The 19,214-nt window shown below is 50.0% G+C and overlaps 6 protein-coding genes across 6 annotated transcripts; 5 read left to right on the top strand and 1 right to left on the bottom strand.

Annotated features, from left to right (window-relative positions):
* Window positions 1–1,287: 1,287 nt before the first annotated feature.
* Window positions 1,288–5,001, top strand: FOBCDRAFT_290040 (uncharacterized protein). The gene is made up of 2 exons (XM_031176244.3): window positions 1,288–4,798; window positions 4,848–5,001. The coding sequence occupies exons 1-2, from the start codon at window positions 1,366–1,368 to the stop codon at window positions 4,904–4,906; spliced, it is 3,492 nt and encodes a 1,163-aa protein (XP_031047377.2). The 5' UTR covers window positions 1,288–1,365; the 3' UTR covers window positions 4,907–5,001.
* Window positions 5,002–7,457: 2,456 nt separating this feature from the next.
* On the top strand, window positions 7,458–9,735 carry FOBCDRAFT_22085 (uncharacterized protein). Its single transcript, XM_031176242.3, has 7 exons — window positions 7,458–7,643; window positions 7,759–7,864; window positions 7,918–8,028; window positions 8,082–8,360; window positions 8,447–8,696; window positions 8,747–9,060; window positions 9,111–9,735. Exons 1-7 carry the CDS (start codon window positions 7,532–7,534, stop codon window positions 9,460–9,462), a joined length of 1,524 nt encoding a protein of 507 aa, XP_031047375.2. The 5' UTR covers window positions 7,458–7,531; the 3' UTR covers window positions 9,463–9,735.
* On the bottom strand, window positions 9,667–10,690 carry FOBCDRAFT_22080 (uncharacterized protein). The gene is made up of 3 exons (XM_031176240.3): window positions 10,557–10,690; window positions 10,257–10,491; window positions 9,667–10,200 (listed from the first exon to the last, which is right to left on the bottom strand). The coding sequence occupies exons 1-3, from the start codon at window positions 10,620–10,622 to the stop codon at window positions 9,872–9,874; spliced, it is 630 nt and encodes a 209-aa protein (XP_031047373.2). The 5' UTR covers window positions 10,623–10,690; the 3' UTR covers window positions 9,667–9,871.
* Window positions 10,691–11,214: 524 nt separating this feature from the next.
* FOBCDRAFT_290036 (ELMO/CED-12 family-domain-containing protein) lies at window positions 11,215–13,363 on the top strand (the record flags this gene model as incomplete). Its single annotated transcript, XM_031176239.3, has 1 exon — window positions 11,215–13,363. One exon carries the CDS (start codon window positions 11,215–11,217, stop codon window positions 13,360–13,362), a length of 2,148 nt encoding a protein of 715 aa, XP_031047372.2.
* A 2,777-nt stretch (window positions 13,364–16,140) lies between these two features.
* FOBCDRAFT_290032 (PRA1 family protein-domain-containing protein) lies at window positions 16,141–17,906 on the top strand (the record flags this gene model as incomplete). Its single annotated transcript, XM_054703790.2, has 2 exons — window positions 16,141–16,612; window positions 16,663–17,906. 2 exons carry the CDS (start codon window positions 16,141–16,143, stop codon window positions 17,832–17,834), a joined length of 1,644 nt encoding a protein of 547 aa, XP_054559765.1. The 3' UTR covers window positions 17,835–17,906.
* A 221-nt stretch (window positions 17,907–18,127) lies between these two features.
* On the top strand, window positions 18,128–19,076 carry FOBCDRAFT_22055 (ubiquitin-conjugating enzyme/RWD-like protein). The gene is made up of 2 exons (XM_031176236.3): window positions 18,128–18,645; window positions 18,695–19,076. Exons 1-2 carry the CDS (start codon window positions 18,453–18,455, stop codon window positions 19,018–19,020), a joined length of 519 nt encoding a protein of 172 aa, XP_031047369.1. The 5' UTR covers window positions 18,128–18,452; the 3' UTR covers window positions 19,021–19,076.
* The last annotated feature ends 138 nt before the right edge of the window (window positions 19,077–19,214 follow it).

The raw sequence follows: 19,214 nt of genomic DNA, 5'->3' as shown, positions 1-19,214 counted from the left end.
CGCAATTGTCGTGTTGATGAATGTTCGCTGTAAATCTTGATTTGGCTGATGCCAGGTAACTTGGTCTTGACTTGGCCGGGCCCAACCAGGGACCACTCACTTGCTGCCCTTTGATGTTGATCCCTGTGACTCTGAAACTCCCCTGGATCATCGCTCATGGGGACTTCAGTAAGTCAGGCACACATACCCGGCCTGTCACAAATTCACCTCCCCTCTCTTTTCTGACCTCATCTTTCTATTTCCCCTCTGATCTGTTCCATCCTCTACAGTACTTTGTCTTTAATATTTGGTGTTGAATCGGCATTGTAAGAGCCTACTCCCCTTACTGTCTTCCATATCGACTATCTGTATTCAAGTACAAAGGTATTCAGCTGGATCCAATCAGCCCATCGCTTTCTCATCCACTTCTTTATATGCAATTCGTCCTATACAACCGAGGAGCCGCTCGCCATACCAAGTACGAGGAAATAAGGTAGGAAGGGAAAAAAAGACCCTTTCTTGGCACATTCTCCCTCTACCATTCATCCTTGTACAGCCCATCCCTGCTGGTGCTCTCCCCTGCCCGCAACTGGAGCCTGAGTTGGTGCCCTGGCGACAAAGGAGAATTGCCTGTGCTCTTGACTTCAGTCGTAGCGCAGCGCAAACGCAGTAGGTACACACGGTCTCATCCTGGGCTGAGGGTGTTCTCCCGTCTGCCCAACATTCTGCTGTAACATTCGAGCCCAGAGGGTGGTTGTACATACACACACATACAAAGATTGGATTGGCCATTGCGTGTCTGATCTGTTTACGAATCTGGTGCACTTCCTTTTTCTTTCTCCCCCCCCTAATATTCTCGGTTCTTGTTCGATCTGGAGGCCTGCATCAAACCAGCACACGACGCCTCACCTCCATCTTCCCCGCCATACACCATCCGCCATTGCCAACAGCTAGGTACCTTACCTTAGCTCACTTGCACCTCAACTCCGCCCACGATTGCTTATCGCAGATATCCCCTAACTCTCGACGACCCCTTTGTCAGACTCGCCACAAAGAACTCATCAACGATACCGCCCATCCTCCTTTGAGCTTTGGCCGACCGTCAAGCGCCACATACAACCGCCCGCCTACATCCCCACATGTCCGACAGTTGATCCTCGTGTCGCCAGAAACAAGCCTGCCTCATTGGACGACTCCACTATCTCTACTGCTCCGGTACCGTCCTGTAATCGTTCCAGCAGAGGTGACAGCGACCAGGAACCACGTCTCTCCGTTCCTGCAAAGACATAGGCGTTCTGTGCTTACTATCCTCAACTCTCAGTTCCTCCTCTTTGGGTCAATGTCGGTGTGCTGAACCTTTCGCTTCCCTTCCATATTATATCCCCCATGGAGAACGACATACCTACCATCCAGGTCCCTGATGGGCGATCTTCGAGGAGAGACCGCCTTATGGGCAAGCTGTTTGGTGCCAAAGACCGCAAAGGCGAAGAAGCGCGGTCCGCTGCCAATGTCGAATCATTCCTCCACAGCTCCTCAGACAATCTAACAATCACAAACCCTCCCCCGCCTCCCCCGCCGTCGTCGCTTCCAAAGCTGGCCAAACTCGATACCACATCAATCTCTCGTTATCCTCAAGCTTTAGGACTTAATCATGCAGCCCAGCAAAACCGTCCTCTCGTCGCAGGTCGACCTGATACTACAAAGTCACCGAGACGAAGCCCACGGCCCAACAAGAAAGGTCTGACGGTGAGGTTTGATGATACTGCTCCCGAAATAATTGGCGAAGGAGGTGATGAGTCCGAGATACCTACTCAAGAGATCTCGAAGCGCAAAGTGGCCCGTCCCAAGCAACAACCGCAACAACCGCAATCATCACAACCACCACAACCTCCGGCTCATCGTAGAGCCCCAATGCCGCCAGGACGACCCCCTCCTCCTGATTCAGCTGCTTCAGGCTCACCCGTAGACGATTTCCGACCAAAGCCTTTGTCTCGAACCCAAACAGGCTTCTCGTCAATTTACACACCCGATTCCGACGAAGAGTCTGAGGCTGGACTTGACCGTAATTCTAAATCAGACGAGCTGGTCTCACCTGTATCTGCGCAGCAGCACTCACTTAGCCCAGGAAGACCAATAGGCGCGAGGTTTTTGGGTCCAGCAGCAAGACAAGATGAGAATAGGAGGTCATATATCGAGATTCATTCTGCGCAGCAGCGAGAGGCAGAAGGCAGAGCCTTTGCCGAAGCTGCTCGGGTAGCCAGTGCCACCTCTGCATCCTCACACAATTGGGACGACCCCCATTCCGCCACGCCTCTTTCGTCTTCTCCAATTGAATCACGAAGACGAGGGCCTCCATCTCCCGAAGCTCAAGTCTCGAAACCGAGCCTCGAGTACAGCCCTGCAGCTTCTCTCCATTCCAACTCATCCTCGTATTCTCCTCCCGCGCCCCCAGCTGCAGTTCCAGCCTCTGCTCCCAGCTTATCTGGGTCCCCGTCTGGGGCTCAGGCCCCAGCTCCCACTGCGGTTTCTGCAACCTCTACTCCAACCTCAGAAGTCAACCAATTGTCAAGGCAACCGAGCATCGCACCGCAGCGTGCTCCTCCCATGATGGCTTCTAGAGCATTGTCTGTAAGAGTCGCTGATGGTACTTCTGCAGCTGCTGAGCAAGCCCTTGAGACATTCACCTCCAGGACAAGCCATCTTTTTGAGCTCTTCCGCCTCCATGCAGAATCTGTGAAGCCTCTGTCGACCTGTTCATTGATTGAATTTGGCCGTGGCGCACTATGGTGGTTTCTCAAAGGTCGCATGGGTTTGGAGGTCGCAATCAGGGAAAGGCCCAATTCTCCTCAGGGCCAGATGCAAAACGACAGGGATCGCCAGCAGGCATATGCTAATTTGGCCAAAGCATTCTGGCTTTGCGAGCTCGTAATTCCAGAAATTGCACAAGCGCAGGGGATTGAAATTGACGCCGAAGTCGACGACGTTAGCACGAGTCTGGTCTCAGCGCTTAAGAAGCTGGCCATGTCTATGAAACGTAACGGCTTCTTGCCTCCTGAAGATGCATTTTTACCACAGAGCATAGACAAGTCGATATGGGTTGAGTACCCACCTCTGAGCCAAGATATGATTGCTCTTCTTTCTGGCAACTGGGCTTCGGGTCTCACAGCGATGACAAGCCCGATGTCTAAGTTGAGGCTTCTTGATTCTCTCCCCGTGGGCGATACTACCGATAACTTCAACTATGGCAGAGTGCCAGCTGATGCCTATCTTATGGAACAAGGCCACGAAGACCAAAAACTCTATTTTCCGTGTTTGCTCTCCATGGTTCGTCCGCAGAAGTCTACCGGGCTTGTTTTCATCCTCGCCAGTCAGAACGGCCACGTACAGCTTGTCATTCAAGAGAACAAGAACGTTGGTCCAATCTGGGACGATGTGCGATGGCGAAAGGAAACATGCACTGTCGACATTCGATTACGACGTGGCTTCATGTTGACCATTCAACTCGTTCAGCAAGACTTCAGATCACTGTGGAACATGTACGATTTTGGAAGCAAGGTCAACAACTCCCTTTATCCACGAAGTGATGAGAGCATGGTATTCAGGTCAACATTGCGGTCGTTCCAGGTTATGGATGCAGACCCCAACTATCGTCAATTCCCCAAAGAGCCAACACCATATTGTGAGATCTCGCTTTTTGAGAAGCTTTACAAGGAGAACGGCCCTGCAGCTACTCGTACATGGCATCTCGGTTTCCGAATCGCTGTGGTGACTGGACCAAAGACAAGGACACTGAGTGGTGTTCAACATGTGTATTCCCCAGCTCAGCCTGTCCAGTTCGGGTTCTTTCGCGGTGATGGCGATGCTCCGTCTTTGGCTATCAAGTATGAGAATGGCAAATCCAAGGGTCGCATGGTGATGGTGTTTAGTGATGACAAGGCAAGAATCAAGTTTCACTCGATTCTTACCGGAACTGCTCTGGACCATGACGAGAAGATTTACTCAGACGTGCCACTCAAGAACTTCTCTGTGGCTCAAAGTCTCCGTGAGCCCTTGGGTATGGCTCCATTCAGTCGTATGCCTTGGAAGGCCGTGAGAGTGGTCAATGATGAGTATGGCGGAGAAATGCCCCCAACAGTATTGGCCGATCACCTCAAAGTTGTAATAGACTATCAGAATGGTAATGTTGCTGATCGCATCAATGTGGCACCCGGGGAGTTACGTGTTAGGCTGGAAGTGAGCAACGCTAAAGTCTTTCGAGTTCTTCGGCAACCACAAAAAGACATGACTATCTCGGTCTCTGAGGCGCAGGTGCCCAAAGAGCTTCCCAGGAACATGTCTGATGCATTGCAGCTGCTGAGACACAATCAAACGATTCGAACGTTCGAGTTCAATAACTTGAAGGACCTGCACGATTTCCAATATGCAATGACGGGTTTCGAGGTGATCTTCGATGCCCTTGCAGTCACATTTGCCATCCAGCGACGTCGTATGGTTGTACCAATTCATAAAAAATGGGAAGCAGGATACACCCGAATCCAGGTTATACGACAGGAAGACAAGCAGTTACAGCTGCTGGCCTTCTTTGAAGACTTCCATCACGGACACTGCATGAACTTCCTCTTGAAGGGAACCGACGTTTATGAGAGTGTACAGCGAAGTAGCAAGTGTGGTATCAAGTTTGTTGACGCCAAGTTCCCTCTACCACGACTACCAGCAGACAAAGACGGTGACTACGACGATATGGCATTTGTCTGCCTCGACCTCCCAGATTTACCAGGCGAGCACGATGATATTTCAATTTTGTTTGAGAACGAGTCAGGTGAGTGAATATAGTGAACAATAACTTAGACAATGCTGACAATGAACAGACCGAGACGCGCTGGCACAGTGCTTACCGGCACCAATTAAAGGTTCAAAAAAGAAATGAACCGTCACCGAAGAGCAGTAGCATGGCAGTAAGACGCATGCGTCTTTGAAACCGAACAAAAGGCCGAGAGGAGATTCTTTATACCCAGGACGGAACTGCCAATGAGTAAGGGATACCGCGACAACTCGATTGCCGCCAGGAAGACGAATCGGAGGTCCGGGGTACCACAAGAGTCCGAAACCCGTACCTGATGGAACAGCTAGAGCAACAGGTCGAATTAGACCGGTACTCCCGGACGACGGAGACATCGAGAAGCCGAAATCGCGAGAACGAAAGGAGTTGGACTTGTATATGGGCTATATTCGAAATAAAGCCCCAAGCAATCTGGAATGATTCATGGGTCGGCTCGAACACGATAATACCTCAGTTTGATTTGGTCGGAAGTGCCGGCCTCGGCTAATCGTCACCTGAAGCAAGCCACATTACTTTTTTATTTTTTTTTTATTTTTTATGTGGGAATGTTCTATCATATCATTGAATACCAAGAGGAGAGGGAGTGAGAACCAGAGGTAGATAGACCACTCTACGAGTAGATGTATCGTCCATTAGGGCTTGGATGGTATAAGGAAATAGAACAACCAAGAGCAGGTTATAGGTACTCTTATGGACAGGGTATGCAAGCAGTCAGTCGCTAGAGACAACAATATTAAAATACTCTTAACGACGAATTCTGCTGCACCGTTAGGAAGCCTTTACTGCATCCGCCCAAGCCCAGAGGAGCCTCAGCCTTAGAAGAAAGGGTCTAGAGGGACCCGAGCCGAGTGGGGCCGAAGCTTGATAGCTACCGTCGTGATTGGGTCAAGCGTTTCGTGTCGTGACAATACGAGGATAAGCAAGGTAAGGTAGCTTGGAGCACCAGGCTGTTAATTGGATTCGTTTATACATATGTATTCTTGACATGTGAGATGGCAGCCATCCATTTGGCTATATTTAATCGCTCACCCATTTATACGGTGTGTGTGCTGATTATCTATAATCTACGAGTGACCCTTCAACGGACATTCTGAAAAAAGCCACTCCTTCTTTGGATCGGTAGGTACTTGTTAGATCTCCCTCCAGTACAGTGTGGATGATATCATTCCCTGTGGTACAGTCAGCACTGATTCGATTGAGTGAAGTTCCCGCTGGGCTGGAATCGTCGGTGTGTGTGAGCTCATGGCTCTGACGTAGTTCAAGCTAAGCTCCCTGTTAGCTCCAGTGAGCTTCAGCTTGTGACACCAGAATGTTCATCAACTCAAAGTGCTACAGTCTTTATGACAGGCACTAGTTTAGAGGGAAATAACCATATTGACTCCTGCAGAAGTAGATATTTCCACGGGCAGGGAATTCTACAAACACAAAGACCTCATGACAGATTCCATTTGGGACATGTTCACTCTTCAGGGTTATTCCTTGGCAGTCAGGGCAGACATCAGCCCCCACTTCCTGGTCAACGCAAAGACAATCCTTCTCCATCGCGGGGCAGATCTGCTGGATTGTTTCATGGAATTGATTGGATCTTGATTACATAGGTCGGTAGTCTTATTCTCGATGCCTGCTCAGATGGTTGTTGCCACTTCCCATCACTACCTCCACTACCTACCTGATGTTAATCTGCCTTGGAAGGTGTTCAAAAACGGGATCGTTCCAGTACCCATCCTCCCCTGGCGTCACTTTGGTCATTTCAAGACCGTTTTTGTCAACACCGGGCCATCCGTTCCGTCATTGCCATAGCTATTAACCTCTTCTCTCCCTACCTACCCAGGTACCTAATCTTTGGTGACTGATTGCCTCGTCGTTTCTTAATATCTTTTTTCTCTCCATCCAATCCAATACCACCACGCTCAACTCGGCTTTATAATCCATAGCAATTATTCTCACTTCGTCACCTCCGCTGAACCACCGCTCACAAACGATATCGCTATTTCTCAAGCTCCACTTGAGCTCGAGCTCTCTTACCGTTGTGACTACCTGTCTACCTACCTACATCATACAAAGGCCCCCGCACCCAGCCCAACAAAGCTCGAACTGCGCCTCTAAAGGACTGTGGTCCCGTACGTTCATCTGGCTGATTCCCATACCGACATTCTTTGAGAGCCTCAGCAAACGAAATCGTTCGCAAACCAACGTACCTAGGCAGCAGCCTCTAGCAGCAAGAAACAATGGTCATGGGTCTTGTCTCTCATGGACGCCGCAGGACCGGCAGCACCGCGAGTGAGTTTGCCTATCCTCTTTCTCGTCTTATAAAGAATCGGAACCTCTTGTGACGGCTTCAATGCGTAATCGACCCCGTGGAATCTTCCGCCTGCTACACTGAATTTGCTTTGGTGTCTCCCTTGTTCAAGACGTCACCTAGAGGCTGCAGTACCGGCATAGGTCTTGGTAGCTTGGAGCTCTAGTGAAGGGCGACCCCCCTCTGTTCTGTTCTGTTCTCTATTCGGTTCAAGCGCTCACTCACCCACATCCTTTCACATTGAATCCCCACCCAGCAAATCCGAATCCTCCGTCCCTGTCCCTATCCCTGACCTTATAGTTATCGATCGAGTTCTGTTCTACCCCTCCCAAATCTGCACCCCTCCAAAATCCCTTATATTTTTCTTGGAAAAAAAAAATTCTTTTTTTCTTCTTGGCCGCTGAAGAGTCGCTATGTTGACAAACTGGTTCTCGCAACCTGCAGGCACTCGCTCCTCTACCGATGACCCTCGTGGTCCCGACGCTGAGGATGACACCCTAGTGATGGAGCCCGATCAGGGCAATGGTGAGCCCCTCCTTCGTTGCAGGTTGCGTCGACATTCGCAGTAACGGTGCGATCGCGACTCAAACCGACCGCCTCAGCCTTTCGACCTTGGACTGACTCTCGTGATGTATTCAAGTCCTCTCCCATATTATCTCCCAACTGCGACCCGGGGCCGATCTGAGTCGTGTCGTTCTTCCCACCTTTATTCTCGAACCCCGCAGTATGCTCGAGCGCATCACGAAGTGAATTCCCCTGTCTAAGTCATGAAAACCAGAGGTTAACTTGTTGGCTGCAGCTTCATGTGCCACCCCGAAATGCTCCTTCAGATTCCATCCATAGACGACCCCGTCGAGCGCTTCGTCTCCGTAGTCAAGTTTTACCTCAGTGGTTGGCATATTCGTCCTCCGTGAGTTTGTGCTTGTTGTTGATGTCGATGCGCCGGTTACTGACAATCTGTAGAGGCGTCAAGAAACCCCTAAACCCTATTCTGGGTGAGATCTTCACTTGTTACTGGGACTTTGAGGATGGAAAGCGCGCATATTACATCTCTGAACAGACTTCTCACCACCCACCCAAGTCGAGTTACTTCTACATGGCTCCAGACCACCACATTCGTATTGACGGAACTCTCAAGCCTCGGAGTCGTTTCCTGGGAAATTCTGCCGCCAGTCTGATGGAAGGTATTGCATTTCTGAGTTTGCTAAACCGCGGAAAAGACCGTGCAAAGGGAGAGCAATAGTATGTTGACCCAACGCACTCAACCCTTGCATGGCTATGTGGTTCTGCAGTGCATATTTCGTTGTATATACTCTAACAGGATGCAGTATTCTCACCCAACCCAACATGTATGCCCGAGGCATTCTGTTCGGCAAAATGAAGTACGAGCTTGGCGATCATAGCTTTGTCCGATGCCCTGAACTCGACCTGGTTGCTGATGTCGACTTCAAAACAAAAGGCTGGGTCGGTGGTACTTATAATGCCATTGGCGGAGTGATCAAGAGGGAGAGCACTGGCGAGGTCTTGTTTGAGCTCTCTGGCCTCTGGAGTGAGGAGATGTACATCAAAGACATGACGGTTGGTACACCTATTTACAACACAGGCTCATTTTTAGCTGATATGATTAGACTGGTCACCGAGAGATGTTCTTCAACGCTCTGAGATCAAAGCCCTCACCACCAACTGTTCGACCAATCGAGGAGCAAGAGGAACGAGAGTCTCAGCGACTGTGGGACAAGACGGCTAGAGCTGTCAAGGACCGCAACCATGAACTTGCCACAGACGAGAAGACCAAGATTGAAGATCGACAACGTGAGGAAGCTGCCCAACGAGCACAGGAAAACATCGAGTGGCACCCACGACTTTTCAGGAGAGTACAAGGTGGTCCCGGTGGACTGGAAGAAGGCGAAGAAGATCTGGAATGGGTCATTAACGCCAATATGTAAGTGCTGGCAAACTTACGTAGTTGGCATTCCACTAACTTGTATCAAGTGATCATGCTGCGACGCCCGAGAAGCAAGCTGAGCAAATTATGGCAATCTATCCCATCGTCAAAGGACAAAAGTCGAACCAACGAAACGTCATTCCCCCACACAGCCCTTCTGCTAAGCCTGCTCAAACAGCATCAGCTCAACCGGTAGAGAACCACATCGATGATAACCTCATCAACTTTGACGAGATGCCTCCGCCTGCTAAGCCGGATCAGACACCCGCTGCTGAACAAGCAACAAAGCGATCTGAGATCCAAGGCTTGCTCAGCTCCACAGGAAAGAAAGCCGACGGACCGCTGATTGACTTCACAAACGATCTGAAAAAGGACTTACCGTCTGCCACACAACAATAAAACGCAATGAAGAAATGAATATCAATTATCTCTTAGATATGGGAAGCGGGCAGTGAGGACTGACTTTGCCTTAGAACAGTTGGACTAAGACGGAAGCAGGGGACAGGCAGGCTACATCAACATCGGCGCGCATCGGGATTAGTTATACACGGGTATTTGCATTCTCCGTGGGTTTACAATGAGTCAGAAGGGTTTCAACACCGGCCTCCGCCAGGTGACTACTGCAATATTCTTTTTGAGATATATTTGATGAAAGGAGGGGTATCCATAATGGTTGAATCGCCCAAGAATCCTTCCATAAAAACTATTAGAACAAAACCCCAGCCCCTATAACGCCGTGACCGTGCCATCCGTATTGCATTTCTTCCCATCGAAGGCCCTTCACCACTCAGTACCAGTATACAAGCCGCTAGTAGCGACGTCTTGTGGGTTCAGGTGTAGGTGAGCGAGACGCGCTCTTCTCATCGCGACCACGCTCCTTTAGCCACTTCTTTGTGCTTAGAGTCAGATCGCGATCGAGTTCTTCGCTAGGGTTCTTTCGGTGGATGAAGTTGCAGAAGCCTCCTCGAACACAACCTTCTCCAGAGTTAAGTCGGCAACAAGCCTCGCGGAAGTCGGTAACAGGACTTAATTCGCAGTATATCGGGCGCGCAGCATACCATCGACTGTTAAGCTCATCGCAAGCCTTCTGGGCTGACTCTTCGTACTTGAAGCGGGCGTAGACGTTGCCGATCAAGTCTATTCGAAGTTAGCATTTGAAAACTATAGAGAATCTGGGAAAGAGAACGACTTACGATCATTGTTGTTGTCACAAACAACAAGCTCCTCCAGTTCGCCGTATTTGCAAAGCTCACACCAGATATCCTCGTAGAAGGCGTCGAAGTGATTCTGTAGTTGAGAAGGATTCATTCGGTTTTTGGGATCGTACGCCGGATTCTGATAGAGGTTGGGCATCAGGATCGTCTGACTGTAGGAAGGCTTGACGTGTTTTCGCGAGCAGCGATCGCCATGACGACAAGCACCGATTTTCTACGTAGGCGCGGACAGAGTCAGTAATCTTGGGCTTGCGACTGAGGCGCGTTTCAGGGACTTACGAAGTAGAAAGAGCAGTTGACCTTGTCAAGCTCTGTACCGAAGATTGAGGCAAGAAAATTGGCCATTGTTGCGGTTCTGGTGGACAGTAGACTAATGAGGCAACAGCAAGTTGATGAAGACTTGAAGAAGGATTTGAGGTCGAATATGGAAATCAATTGCAGGCGTCGAAGATGCTTGTCGAGGTACGTACCTTCTCACGTGCGATGGAAGACTCCAGCCTTCCGTTCTGTGGCTTGGTAAGCCTCCTCGCCACAGATCAAACATCTGACTAAAAGCTAGCGCCATTCTTCTGACAGGGTTCATTCAATACCCTTCTCATCGGCCTGAGACGCAAGCCTCTCCTGAGAGCTCCGGGAGGCTAGAGTCCAAGTTAGTGTGGAGAGCTTCCCCAAACATTTTCTGGCAATTGGTTTAATTTCGACAGGGTCTTTGTTTGGGGCCTTGGTTAAGGGGACGAAACGCAACACAAACGCAGCCAAGGTGCTCTCCTGCTCCTATACTCTCAACCATACGACGTACAATCTGATCACCCAATTCACATATGAAACATATACAATTCTTTTCTTGATATGCATCATCGGGCAGTGATAGCAACATCATAAGGTCTTTGTTGTCCCCTCTCTCTGTTTGTTTACCTAAAGGACCAATACCTCGACCATGGATCAAGCAGACATCCCCGCGCTGCTGGCGCGAATGGCGAGTGATGAAGATGCTTCGCGCAAGATGGCAGTATTTAAACTGCAAAACTCGATTAATGATCCAGCATTTGCCGATGTTTTCATATCCTCAGGCGGTCTAGTCGTCCTCCGTCGACTCATCATGACATCTGCTGGCAACACGCTCGCATACTCTCTTCAAAGTCTTACCCGATTGCTGGAAGTTGATATGGGATGGGATATCTTTGAGGGTCCAACCGCAAGCGACCTCGTCGAGCGTGTCGTCGAATTGATCGTTACAAACCCTCTTGTCAATATCCTCAGAGGAGCCATGTCTATCTTGGTCGCACTTGTTGGTCATTCCCAGTCTACCAACCAAAGTGATGCCGCGAACCGAACACCAGGAACCTTTGGCTTCCGCGCCCTGAAACCCGCCGTGGCTGTGCACCCGAACTTCTTCGAGCTGGTTATACAGCAGCTGCAGAGCGCAGATCATGCCCTGTGTGCCAATGCACTGATGTTGATCAACGCCCTGATCCGAGACGCCGTATCGGGGGAGAGTACAACAAATGGTGGAAAAGCTAACGCAGGTTCAGGAGAGGATTGGGCCAAGTTCATCAAGCGACTACAAGACTTGGGGCTTATCAAGGCGGTTCACAGGCTCATGCAGAGTTCTGCGCTTCAGGACCTGGCGCATCCCATGCTAGAGTTTCAAACGCTAACCAAAATTCTATTGAGGAAGTGGCGCGAAGTCGATGTTGATCTCGAGCGACCGGAGCACCGAAGGGCTCTCAAGGGACTTCATCTGGCGAGTGCACCGGAGCGAGCTCACGTAAACGGACATTCCCCGGGACAAGAGTCGCACGAGGCTCCAGGAAAAAAGGGCAGCAGGCGTCACAATCCCGAAAAATGGAGGAGACTGGGATTCGAGACGGAGAGTCCTGCACAGGAGTTCGATATGACTGGCTTCTTAGGTATGATGGACCTGACCGACTACGTCCGCAGGAATGAAGATGGATTTCAGAAGCTGCTGCTCGAACAGGCAGGGAAGCCTACACCTGAACGCTGCCCCGTGGCCAGGGCCAGTTTCGCTGTGACGATGATACTGTACGACCACTTCGACGTAGACAAGACGGATCTGGATGATGTCAGGGGCTACCAGTTATTGGAGGCCAAAGACCACGACAGATTATTCAGACCCCTATTGCTCCAGTGGTCTCGGCTTCACACCGCCGGCTTGTATGCCTTTTTCCGTGTCTGGAAACTGACTGGCGCGGAACAGGGTGACTTTGAAAAGGTGGTCGAGCTGGTTAGAATTCTGATCGACTGCGTTGTCGGAGGAGCTACAAGGACCAAGGATGTGGTCGAGGTGGAAGAAGAGATGCAGGAGTACGACGTACCGCGACTACGGGAGCAGCAAATGGGCCTATTGGAAATGTCGTTTGAAAGCACATGGGGTCAGCACCTACAACAAGTGAGAGAAGAGCTGAAACAAGAGGCTCTGCAATTCGTCAAGGAGCAGCGAATTCGATGCCTTCTACAAGGATCTTGGTTCTCAAAGCCGACGCCTAAGCGAGACAATGGCGCAGTGAAGCACAGACTATTCACACCTACACCTTGGCGATATGCAAAACTCTCTCATAACCGACGATATCTACACTACGCCGACTTCGAGGAAAAGACAGTAACGGCGCCCAGCCTGGATTCGTTGGGAGAAAAGGTTGATCTCAGTACTATCAGTTCTGTTGTATCCAATGTTTCAGCGCCCAATGAAGACACCCGGAGCACCATGAGTGATTTGATGGGCAAGGATGCAACTCCCAAGACAACAACCAAGATCACCGTCTATAGTTTCGTAAACCCAACGGAGGCGGCAAGGGGAACGGATAGCAAGGAACAGCCCATCTTTACTTTGTGGCCACTGAGCCACAGCCTGGCCTCGGAATGGCTGGACGGACTCTTGATGCTACTGAACCAAGCGCCCATAACCGCAGAGACCAACAAGCTTGTGAACCTGGTGAGCGAGTACGGGCTCAAGATCCGACTATTGAATGTCCGAATGGACACAGCATTTGACGGTCCAGAGCCCGGAGCTGGAGTGATACCGAGCCGGGATGGTCTTGACGAGGATTACTTTTTCGAGGTGTGAGCGTGAAAGATGATTGAGCATATTGTTTTTTCTTTTGTCATGTCCGTTTGTGTTTGGCGATTCATAATTATACCCCATATCGTTGCGCGGCAAGGCCAATAGAGACAGGCATAGCGAGCGTTGTTTGGACAAGCTCAATACAGCTGGACGAAGAACATATCAGATATAAGTGAGGCATTAACTTTGGGCATGTTGCTGAATATTTCATGCGTTATCATGATGATAGCATTGCATTCGCATTGCTCATTACTTTGTGTTTACATGTATCCTGAAACATGATGTTTTGACGTATAGCCAATGTAAAAGTACGAATTCGAGATATTGTTTCATGGCATGAGAAAAGTTCATGATGGCATATGTTGATTAGAAGCTCGGACTTCTCTTTGATCCTGTTGTAAACTTTGCCTACTCTAAGGCCTTGAGTTCCGAGGAAAAGGATCTCATCTCCATTCTCAGATGGCGGTCACTCATGCAACGGTGATCAGTTCTAGTGGAGGGGAGGGATTGAATGGCTTAGAACGGTTCGGCTTCAGGCCGATTCGGAGACAAGCCAAGGAAGCGGTCCGGGGGTACGGGGGTCGGCAATGGATCAATGGGTCCTGCTCCGTAGCTAGGAGCAAGTCAAGATGAAGGATCTGACAAGGTCTGAGAGACGAGGTATCAGTACATAGGCCTCTAGGTTATAACTTACAGGAGTTATTAGTCCCACGGGATTGAGTTCTTTTTTTTTCTTTTCTTTTTTCGTGAGATACCGACTCAAAACCAAGCCAAAACCTCAGAGTCAGTCTCGAATAAAACTTGATGGGATGCCTTAGAAGATTGTGGGTAATCTTTCGATCAACATAGGAGAGCTAGGACGGTGGTACATGGAAAGGTAAGGTAGAGCTGGCTTGGGCAGCTCGGAACGGTTTTCAATGGAGCTTCGAGGTTGGAGTGGCATGCATTGGGTGGATCTACAGATAGATCGTGGATCATGATGGTTGGATCGTGTAACGATACAATGGAGAGAGATCCAATTCTGCTGAAGTGGCCTGGTCTGATATGGCCTGAGTTGTATTGCATATGGTATCTGTAAAACTTGGGTACCTACTAACCTAGTAACTGTAGGTTTCCCCTCTCGCAGGTTGATAGAATGATGAATAAGTTACTTTACTCACAGCACAGTCAGACAAGTAAGTATTCCATTCCTCTGTGCGTAAAGTACCAATCTAATAAACTTGACAACGATCTAGACCAACTTACCACAAAACCTAGTCTAGGTACTAGTTCTTCCGTCTGGAACAATGAGAAAGATGCTGAGGCACACATCAGTAGCGGTGACGCCTCGTCTTCCACTTGGCTTGCTGCAACTGGTGTCGCGTGCATAAGCGTGAGGCCCCTCTCTGCTCTGCTCTGCATTTGCGTTGTTTGGAGAGGAGCAGGAAAAAAGTTACAACCCGGTTTTTAGCTGTACGAGCTACAAGCAAGCTCCCGGAATGGCCAAGTCCCCATCGGATCCCAGCGGAAGAGGAAAGAAGAGAGGATTGCGGTGTGCAATTCGATCCAATGCTGATCGTGTTGTGCGTGGTTGGGCTCTTTTGTTTATTTATTTTTGTTCTTGTGTATTTTCTTATTGGTACCCGTCCATTATAAGGTATCAAGAGTGAAGCAAGAAAAATGCGGAGCTAGCCTTTGTATTTAGTTTTCTTCTTCCCTCGTCTTTCCTCTCCTTTTCCCTTCTTCTTCTCTTCTAGGTCAGTCATTGATATGGCCCTCCTCCAATAAAACCTCATCTGTTTGGGTTGGAGAGGAGAAGACGACAAGAATTGGACTCAAATATACTCATCGAGCCTCTCTCTATCGGAAGGGAGAGGCATTGTTGCGGGCTGCCAGCCCAGTGTAAAACTGGCTGGAGATCAGCAACCTTTACTGGTTCATCTCCCTGACCGAATATTTCGTACATATCGAATTCCTTCCATCACCGCCTCATCCTTCACCTCCGCCTTCACCTCTGGGGCTGATTCCATTCCGAGGTACGTACCTTTTTGAGATATCCCTTCAGCTGTGGAGATCAGTCAGTCTTGGCCCTGCCGGGCTGGAGAGACTGACCACCCCTGAAGCCTGAAGCCTGAAGCCCTGAAGCGAGGAAGCCAAAGCTGACAGGAGACGCGTCCCTCTAGCAAATCACGTCTCGGAGGAAAAAAAGTTGTCCCCTAAAAAGGACAGCCAATCTTATCGGTAATCTGGACAGTACCGGTTTATCACTGGATATTGCACTACTCCGTTCAGAACAACAAATTAAACTCCCCCTTCTCCCACCATCACGGTGCAATCAATCTTGCAACATTCCGTTCATTCTTGGACTCAGAGCCTTTTCGAAGTTGCTGTTAAAACTGCGTCTCGGTATGTTTGCCCCTTTTTACCCAGATACCAAAGTAATCCTTTTCGTCAGCTTGTGGCTTCTCCTTTGATTAGCCTGCGCCTCGTATCCCATCCCCTTAACATGTGTTATTTCTTCCTGCCAGCTTGTCCTCAATTTTTCTCTGCTGCCTGAATCCACATTCATTATCACTTTCTTTGCGCTAACTTCTAATTTCTTCACTCAGCTCATCACCAGAGTATCCATTCTTTCACATTGAACACGCAATTGACTTCCGTCACTCTTCCGGATCGATAATTCTGTTGCCTACCCTCCGAGGCCATAAAAGCATCCACTCGATTCACTAGGTAGTCTATACTCCTTCCACACCAACAGCATCAAACCCTTTCTACGAGAGTTCATCGCACGAATCAGCCATCATGTCTCGCATTCAGATCCCTCTCGACGTTATCACGTCCCGCCTCAACTTCGGCGATCGCTTCCAGGGTCTTCGATCTGGTCCCCTCAGCGGCCGCTTCTCCAACTTGCGACCCGTTGGCGAGTTTCTCGACTTCAAGCGTCTCTCTAAGCCTGCCAACTTTGTTGAGATGCAGTCGCGCGTCAACTACAACTTGAGCCACTACTCCAGCAACTATGCTGTTATCTTTGTTATGCTGAGCATTTACGCCCTGCTCACAAACTGGTTGCTGCTCTTTGACATCATCCTTGTAGTTGTCGGCATGTGGTTCATTGGCAAGCTCGATGGCCATGATCTCGAGATTGGCACTTTCCGTGCTTCTTGTTCGCAGCTTTATACTGCACTCGTTTGCGTTGCCGTTCCTCTGGGTCTGATTGCTTCACCTTTCACTACCCTGCTCTGGCTCATTGGCGCATCTGGCGTGACCATCCTCGGTCACGCTGCATTTTTGGACAAGCCCATCGATGAGGCTTTTTCCGGGGAGGCGGTCTAGGTGGTCGGCCGCAATCTCCCGAATTCGCGCCCCAATGGGGAAGACCATCGAGGCGCAGTCGGAGGAGAACAGACGGGGATTCTGCGTCTCGCGGACGTCAAGGAAGAGACGTTCGTGTGGAGGAATTGGATTCGGATGAGGATGCACGAGGTGTTGGTGCCAGTTCAGGTACCCGCTTTGCTAGCGATTCTCTTCGTTTTACGGGAATAGATTTGGGTAACCGAGAACGGGGCTTGGTACGAAGGGGTGATTATCAGGATTCGGAGGACTCGGAGGATGACAGTGACAGCAGTGAGGATGAGGAGTTTGAACAGTATCTTGCCGAACTGGCTGTTCGTGATCGGGAGGAAGCCCTGGTCCAGTCGGCAATGCACAGAATCGAGCGTGCAAAGGCCAAGGGAAGAACAGATGTTGATCTCAACGAGGAAGAAATGGGTGCTCTGGAGCGACGACGAAAGAGAGACGAGGCAGCGAAGAAGAAGAAGAGCGGCAAGAAGCGTAAGGACCAGCGAGTCGCTGTGCCACTTACCCAGCTCGAGCCGTCATCGCGCAAAAAGAAAGCACCCCCGGTCTCTAGTCAACCACGCACGCAGTCGCGAGCCCGGCAATCTTCTTCTAACAGCAACCTTACCGAGGATCAAGACCGTTCGTCACGCCCTTCCATGGGCTATTTCCCACCACCAGCGACAGCCGGCCGACCACGCTCAGGGACCTCGTCACAAAGACCTCAAAGTCGAGTTAGGGCCCCTTCTAATAGTCGTCAGCCTTCTGATAGCTCGGTGATTGTTCGTCGGGGTAGGAACTCGAGTCAAGCTCCCCTCGATCCCTTCCAGTTCCAGGTTCCAGGTGCCCAGGCCTCGAGTCCAGCTGGATCATGGAGACAATTCTCAGGGGCTCAGCGTTCATCACGGGGATCCCGTCAAATCAACGGGTCAAGCGAGGAAGAGAGCGAGAGCGAGGATGAGTCTGATGAGGAAAGAGAAGCATCAGTAGAGACGACATCTAGCGATGATGTTGGCAGTGGAGCTCAGATTGTCGTTGAAGAATCATCTCCTGAGCCTTCTAAGCCCGAGCCAGTCAGGAGGAATCCACCTCGTACTTCTGCCTCATCATCCACGTCCAAGCGAAAGCCTGCGGCGAATGGTGGGCGAAGGAAAAAGTAGAGAGTTATGATGCTAGACTATAGGAGAAAAATACCACCCTGTTCAGAAAATTCACATCTCTATTCATTATTTGTAGACTATCGATTCGTCTTGCCAGAATGTATCCATCTCTTAGTCTTTGTTGTTGAATATGGCCAAGTTCATGACATCGTGTAAGAAGCCTTTCCACATGAAAGGGGTCGCTAGACATGAAGCTTGAGCCACGCTGCCACAGCCACTGGCCCGTTGAGCTGGCAGTTATAGTACCGAGCCAGGGGCCTAGTAGTCCGTACGTGGGCTAGCCTCTCAGGTACCTTAGTTTGGACAGTACTTTCCTAGGTCAGACAAGTACCTACATACCTAACCTAGTAGGTATTTTGAGTATCGAGCATCCCTCGGCTCTGGCCGACCTTACCCCTGTAATGAGTCGCCAACTGGGCATGCCGAGGGGAGCTCAACAGCTCAAACGTGACGAAATAAGTCACGACCCCAGACCAGCTGGAACCTCGTCCCATCCCCAACTCCAGCTCCAACTCCAACTTCAAGGATCCCGCCCAAACTCTTTGAACTCATAACCTTGATAAATTCCTCGCCGTATCATTACTCCGCCTGGCCCTGATATCGCATTCAACCAAAGCAATGCCACCATCGTCATCAAACTCAGTCGCTGCGTCGCGAAGCGCAAGTCGACGACTGATAAAGGAGTTGGATACATGGAGCACAGAGCAAAAGGAAGAGAAGGGCATCGAACGTCTTGGACCAGTCAATGAGGGCGACTTGATGGAGTGGGAAGCCGTCATCAATGGACGAGATATAGGCCACGGCTACGATGGTCAGCCCAACTCTTGATTTTGCCATCTTCACCTACTAACATCTTGCAGAGGGACGCTGGCTTATCAATATTTCCATCCCATCGACTTACCCCCTCGCACCACCAAAGATGACGTTCGTCACGCCCGTTGTTCACCCGAATATTGCCCTTCAAACTGGCGAGATCTGCCTCGACCTGCTCAAGGACGCATGGACACCTGCGTATAGTGTCTTGGAGTGTGTTCGAGCCGTGCGCATGTTGCTGGGATGCCCTGAGACCGATAGCCCACTTAACGTGGACGTTGCGGCCTTGTTGCGCTCCGGCGATGTGCTTGGTACCAGGAAGCTTGTCGAGTTTTGGTGTCGGGATTCTGATGGGCGGTATGAGGGGCCTTGAAATGCTAGCTATGGAGTTTGCACCGGTTGAAGATGAGGTATATGCTTGAATTCGGGGGGTTACAATATGGAGTTATGGTTCCTATAGAAGGTTTATTAATATACCTAGGTAGTCAGTTGGATATCAGATTGGGCTTACAGATGTTCATAAGTTTGTTGGTTGAGCAGTATCGCATGATTCTCAGTAATAATATT

This window comes from Fusarium oxysporum, chromosome III (assembly GCF_013085055.1).
Source record: "Fusarium oxysporum Fo47 chromosome III, complete sequence".
Lineage (NCBI taxonomy): Eukaryota > Fungi > Ascomycota > Sordariomycetes > Hypocreales > Nectriaceae > Fusarium > Fusarium oxysporum.
The sequence above is the reverse complement of the archived record's forward strand: the minus strand, read 5'-3'. Positions and strand labels throughout refer to the sequence as shown.

Bases quoted from the DNA above. Each gene is read 5' to 3' on its own strand.
- FOBCDRAFT_22080 (XM_031176240.3), bottom strand. From the start codon at position 10,622: ATGGCCAATTTTCTTGCCTCAATCTTCGGTACAGAGCTTGACAAGGTC. The intron at 10,492-10,556 runs GTAAGTCCCTGA...GCGCCTACGTAG, and splicing joins TCAACTGCTCTTTCTACTTC to AAAATCGGTGCTTGTCGTCA. The intron at 10,201-10,256 runs GTAAGTCGTTCT...AACTTCGAATAG, and splicing joins TTGTGACAACAACAATGATC to ACTTGATCGGCAACGTCTAC.
- FOBCDRAFT_22085 (XM_031176242.3), top strand. From the start codon at position 7,532: ATGTTGACAAACTGGTTCTCGCAACCTGCAGGCACTCGCTCCTCTACC. The intron at 8,697-8,746 runs GTTGGTACACCT...TGATATGATTAG, and splicing joins TGTACATCAAAGACATGACG to ACTGGTCACCGAGAGATGTT. The intron at 9,061-9,110 runs GTAAGTGCTGGC...ACTTGTATCAAG, and splicing joins TGGGTCATTAACGCCAATAT to TGATCATGCTGCGACGCCCG.
- FOBCDRAFT_22055 (XM_031176236.3), top strand. From the start codon at position 18,453: ATGCCACCATCGTCATCAAACTCAGTCGCTGCGTCGCGAAGCGCAAGT. The intron at 18,646-18,694 runs GTCAGCCCAACT...AACATCTTGCAG, and splicing joins TATAGGCCACGGCTACGATG to AGGGACGCTGGCTTATCAAT.
- FOBCDRAFT_290040 (XM_031176244.3), top strand. From the start codon at position 1,366: ATGGAGAACGACATACCTACCATCCAGGTCCCTGATGGGCGATCTTCG. The intron at 4,799-4,847 runs GTGAGTGAATAT...GACAATGAACAG, and splicing joins TTTGTTTGAGAACGAGTCAG to ACCGAGACGCGCTGGCACAG.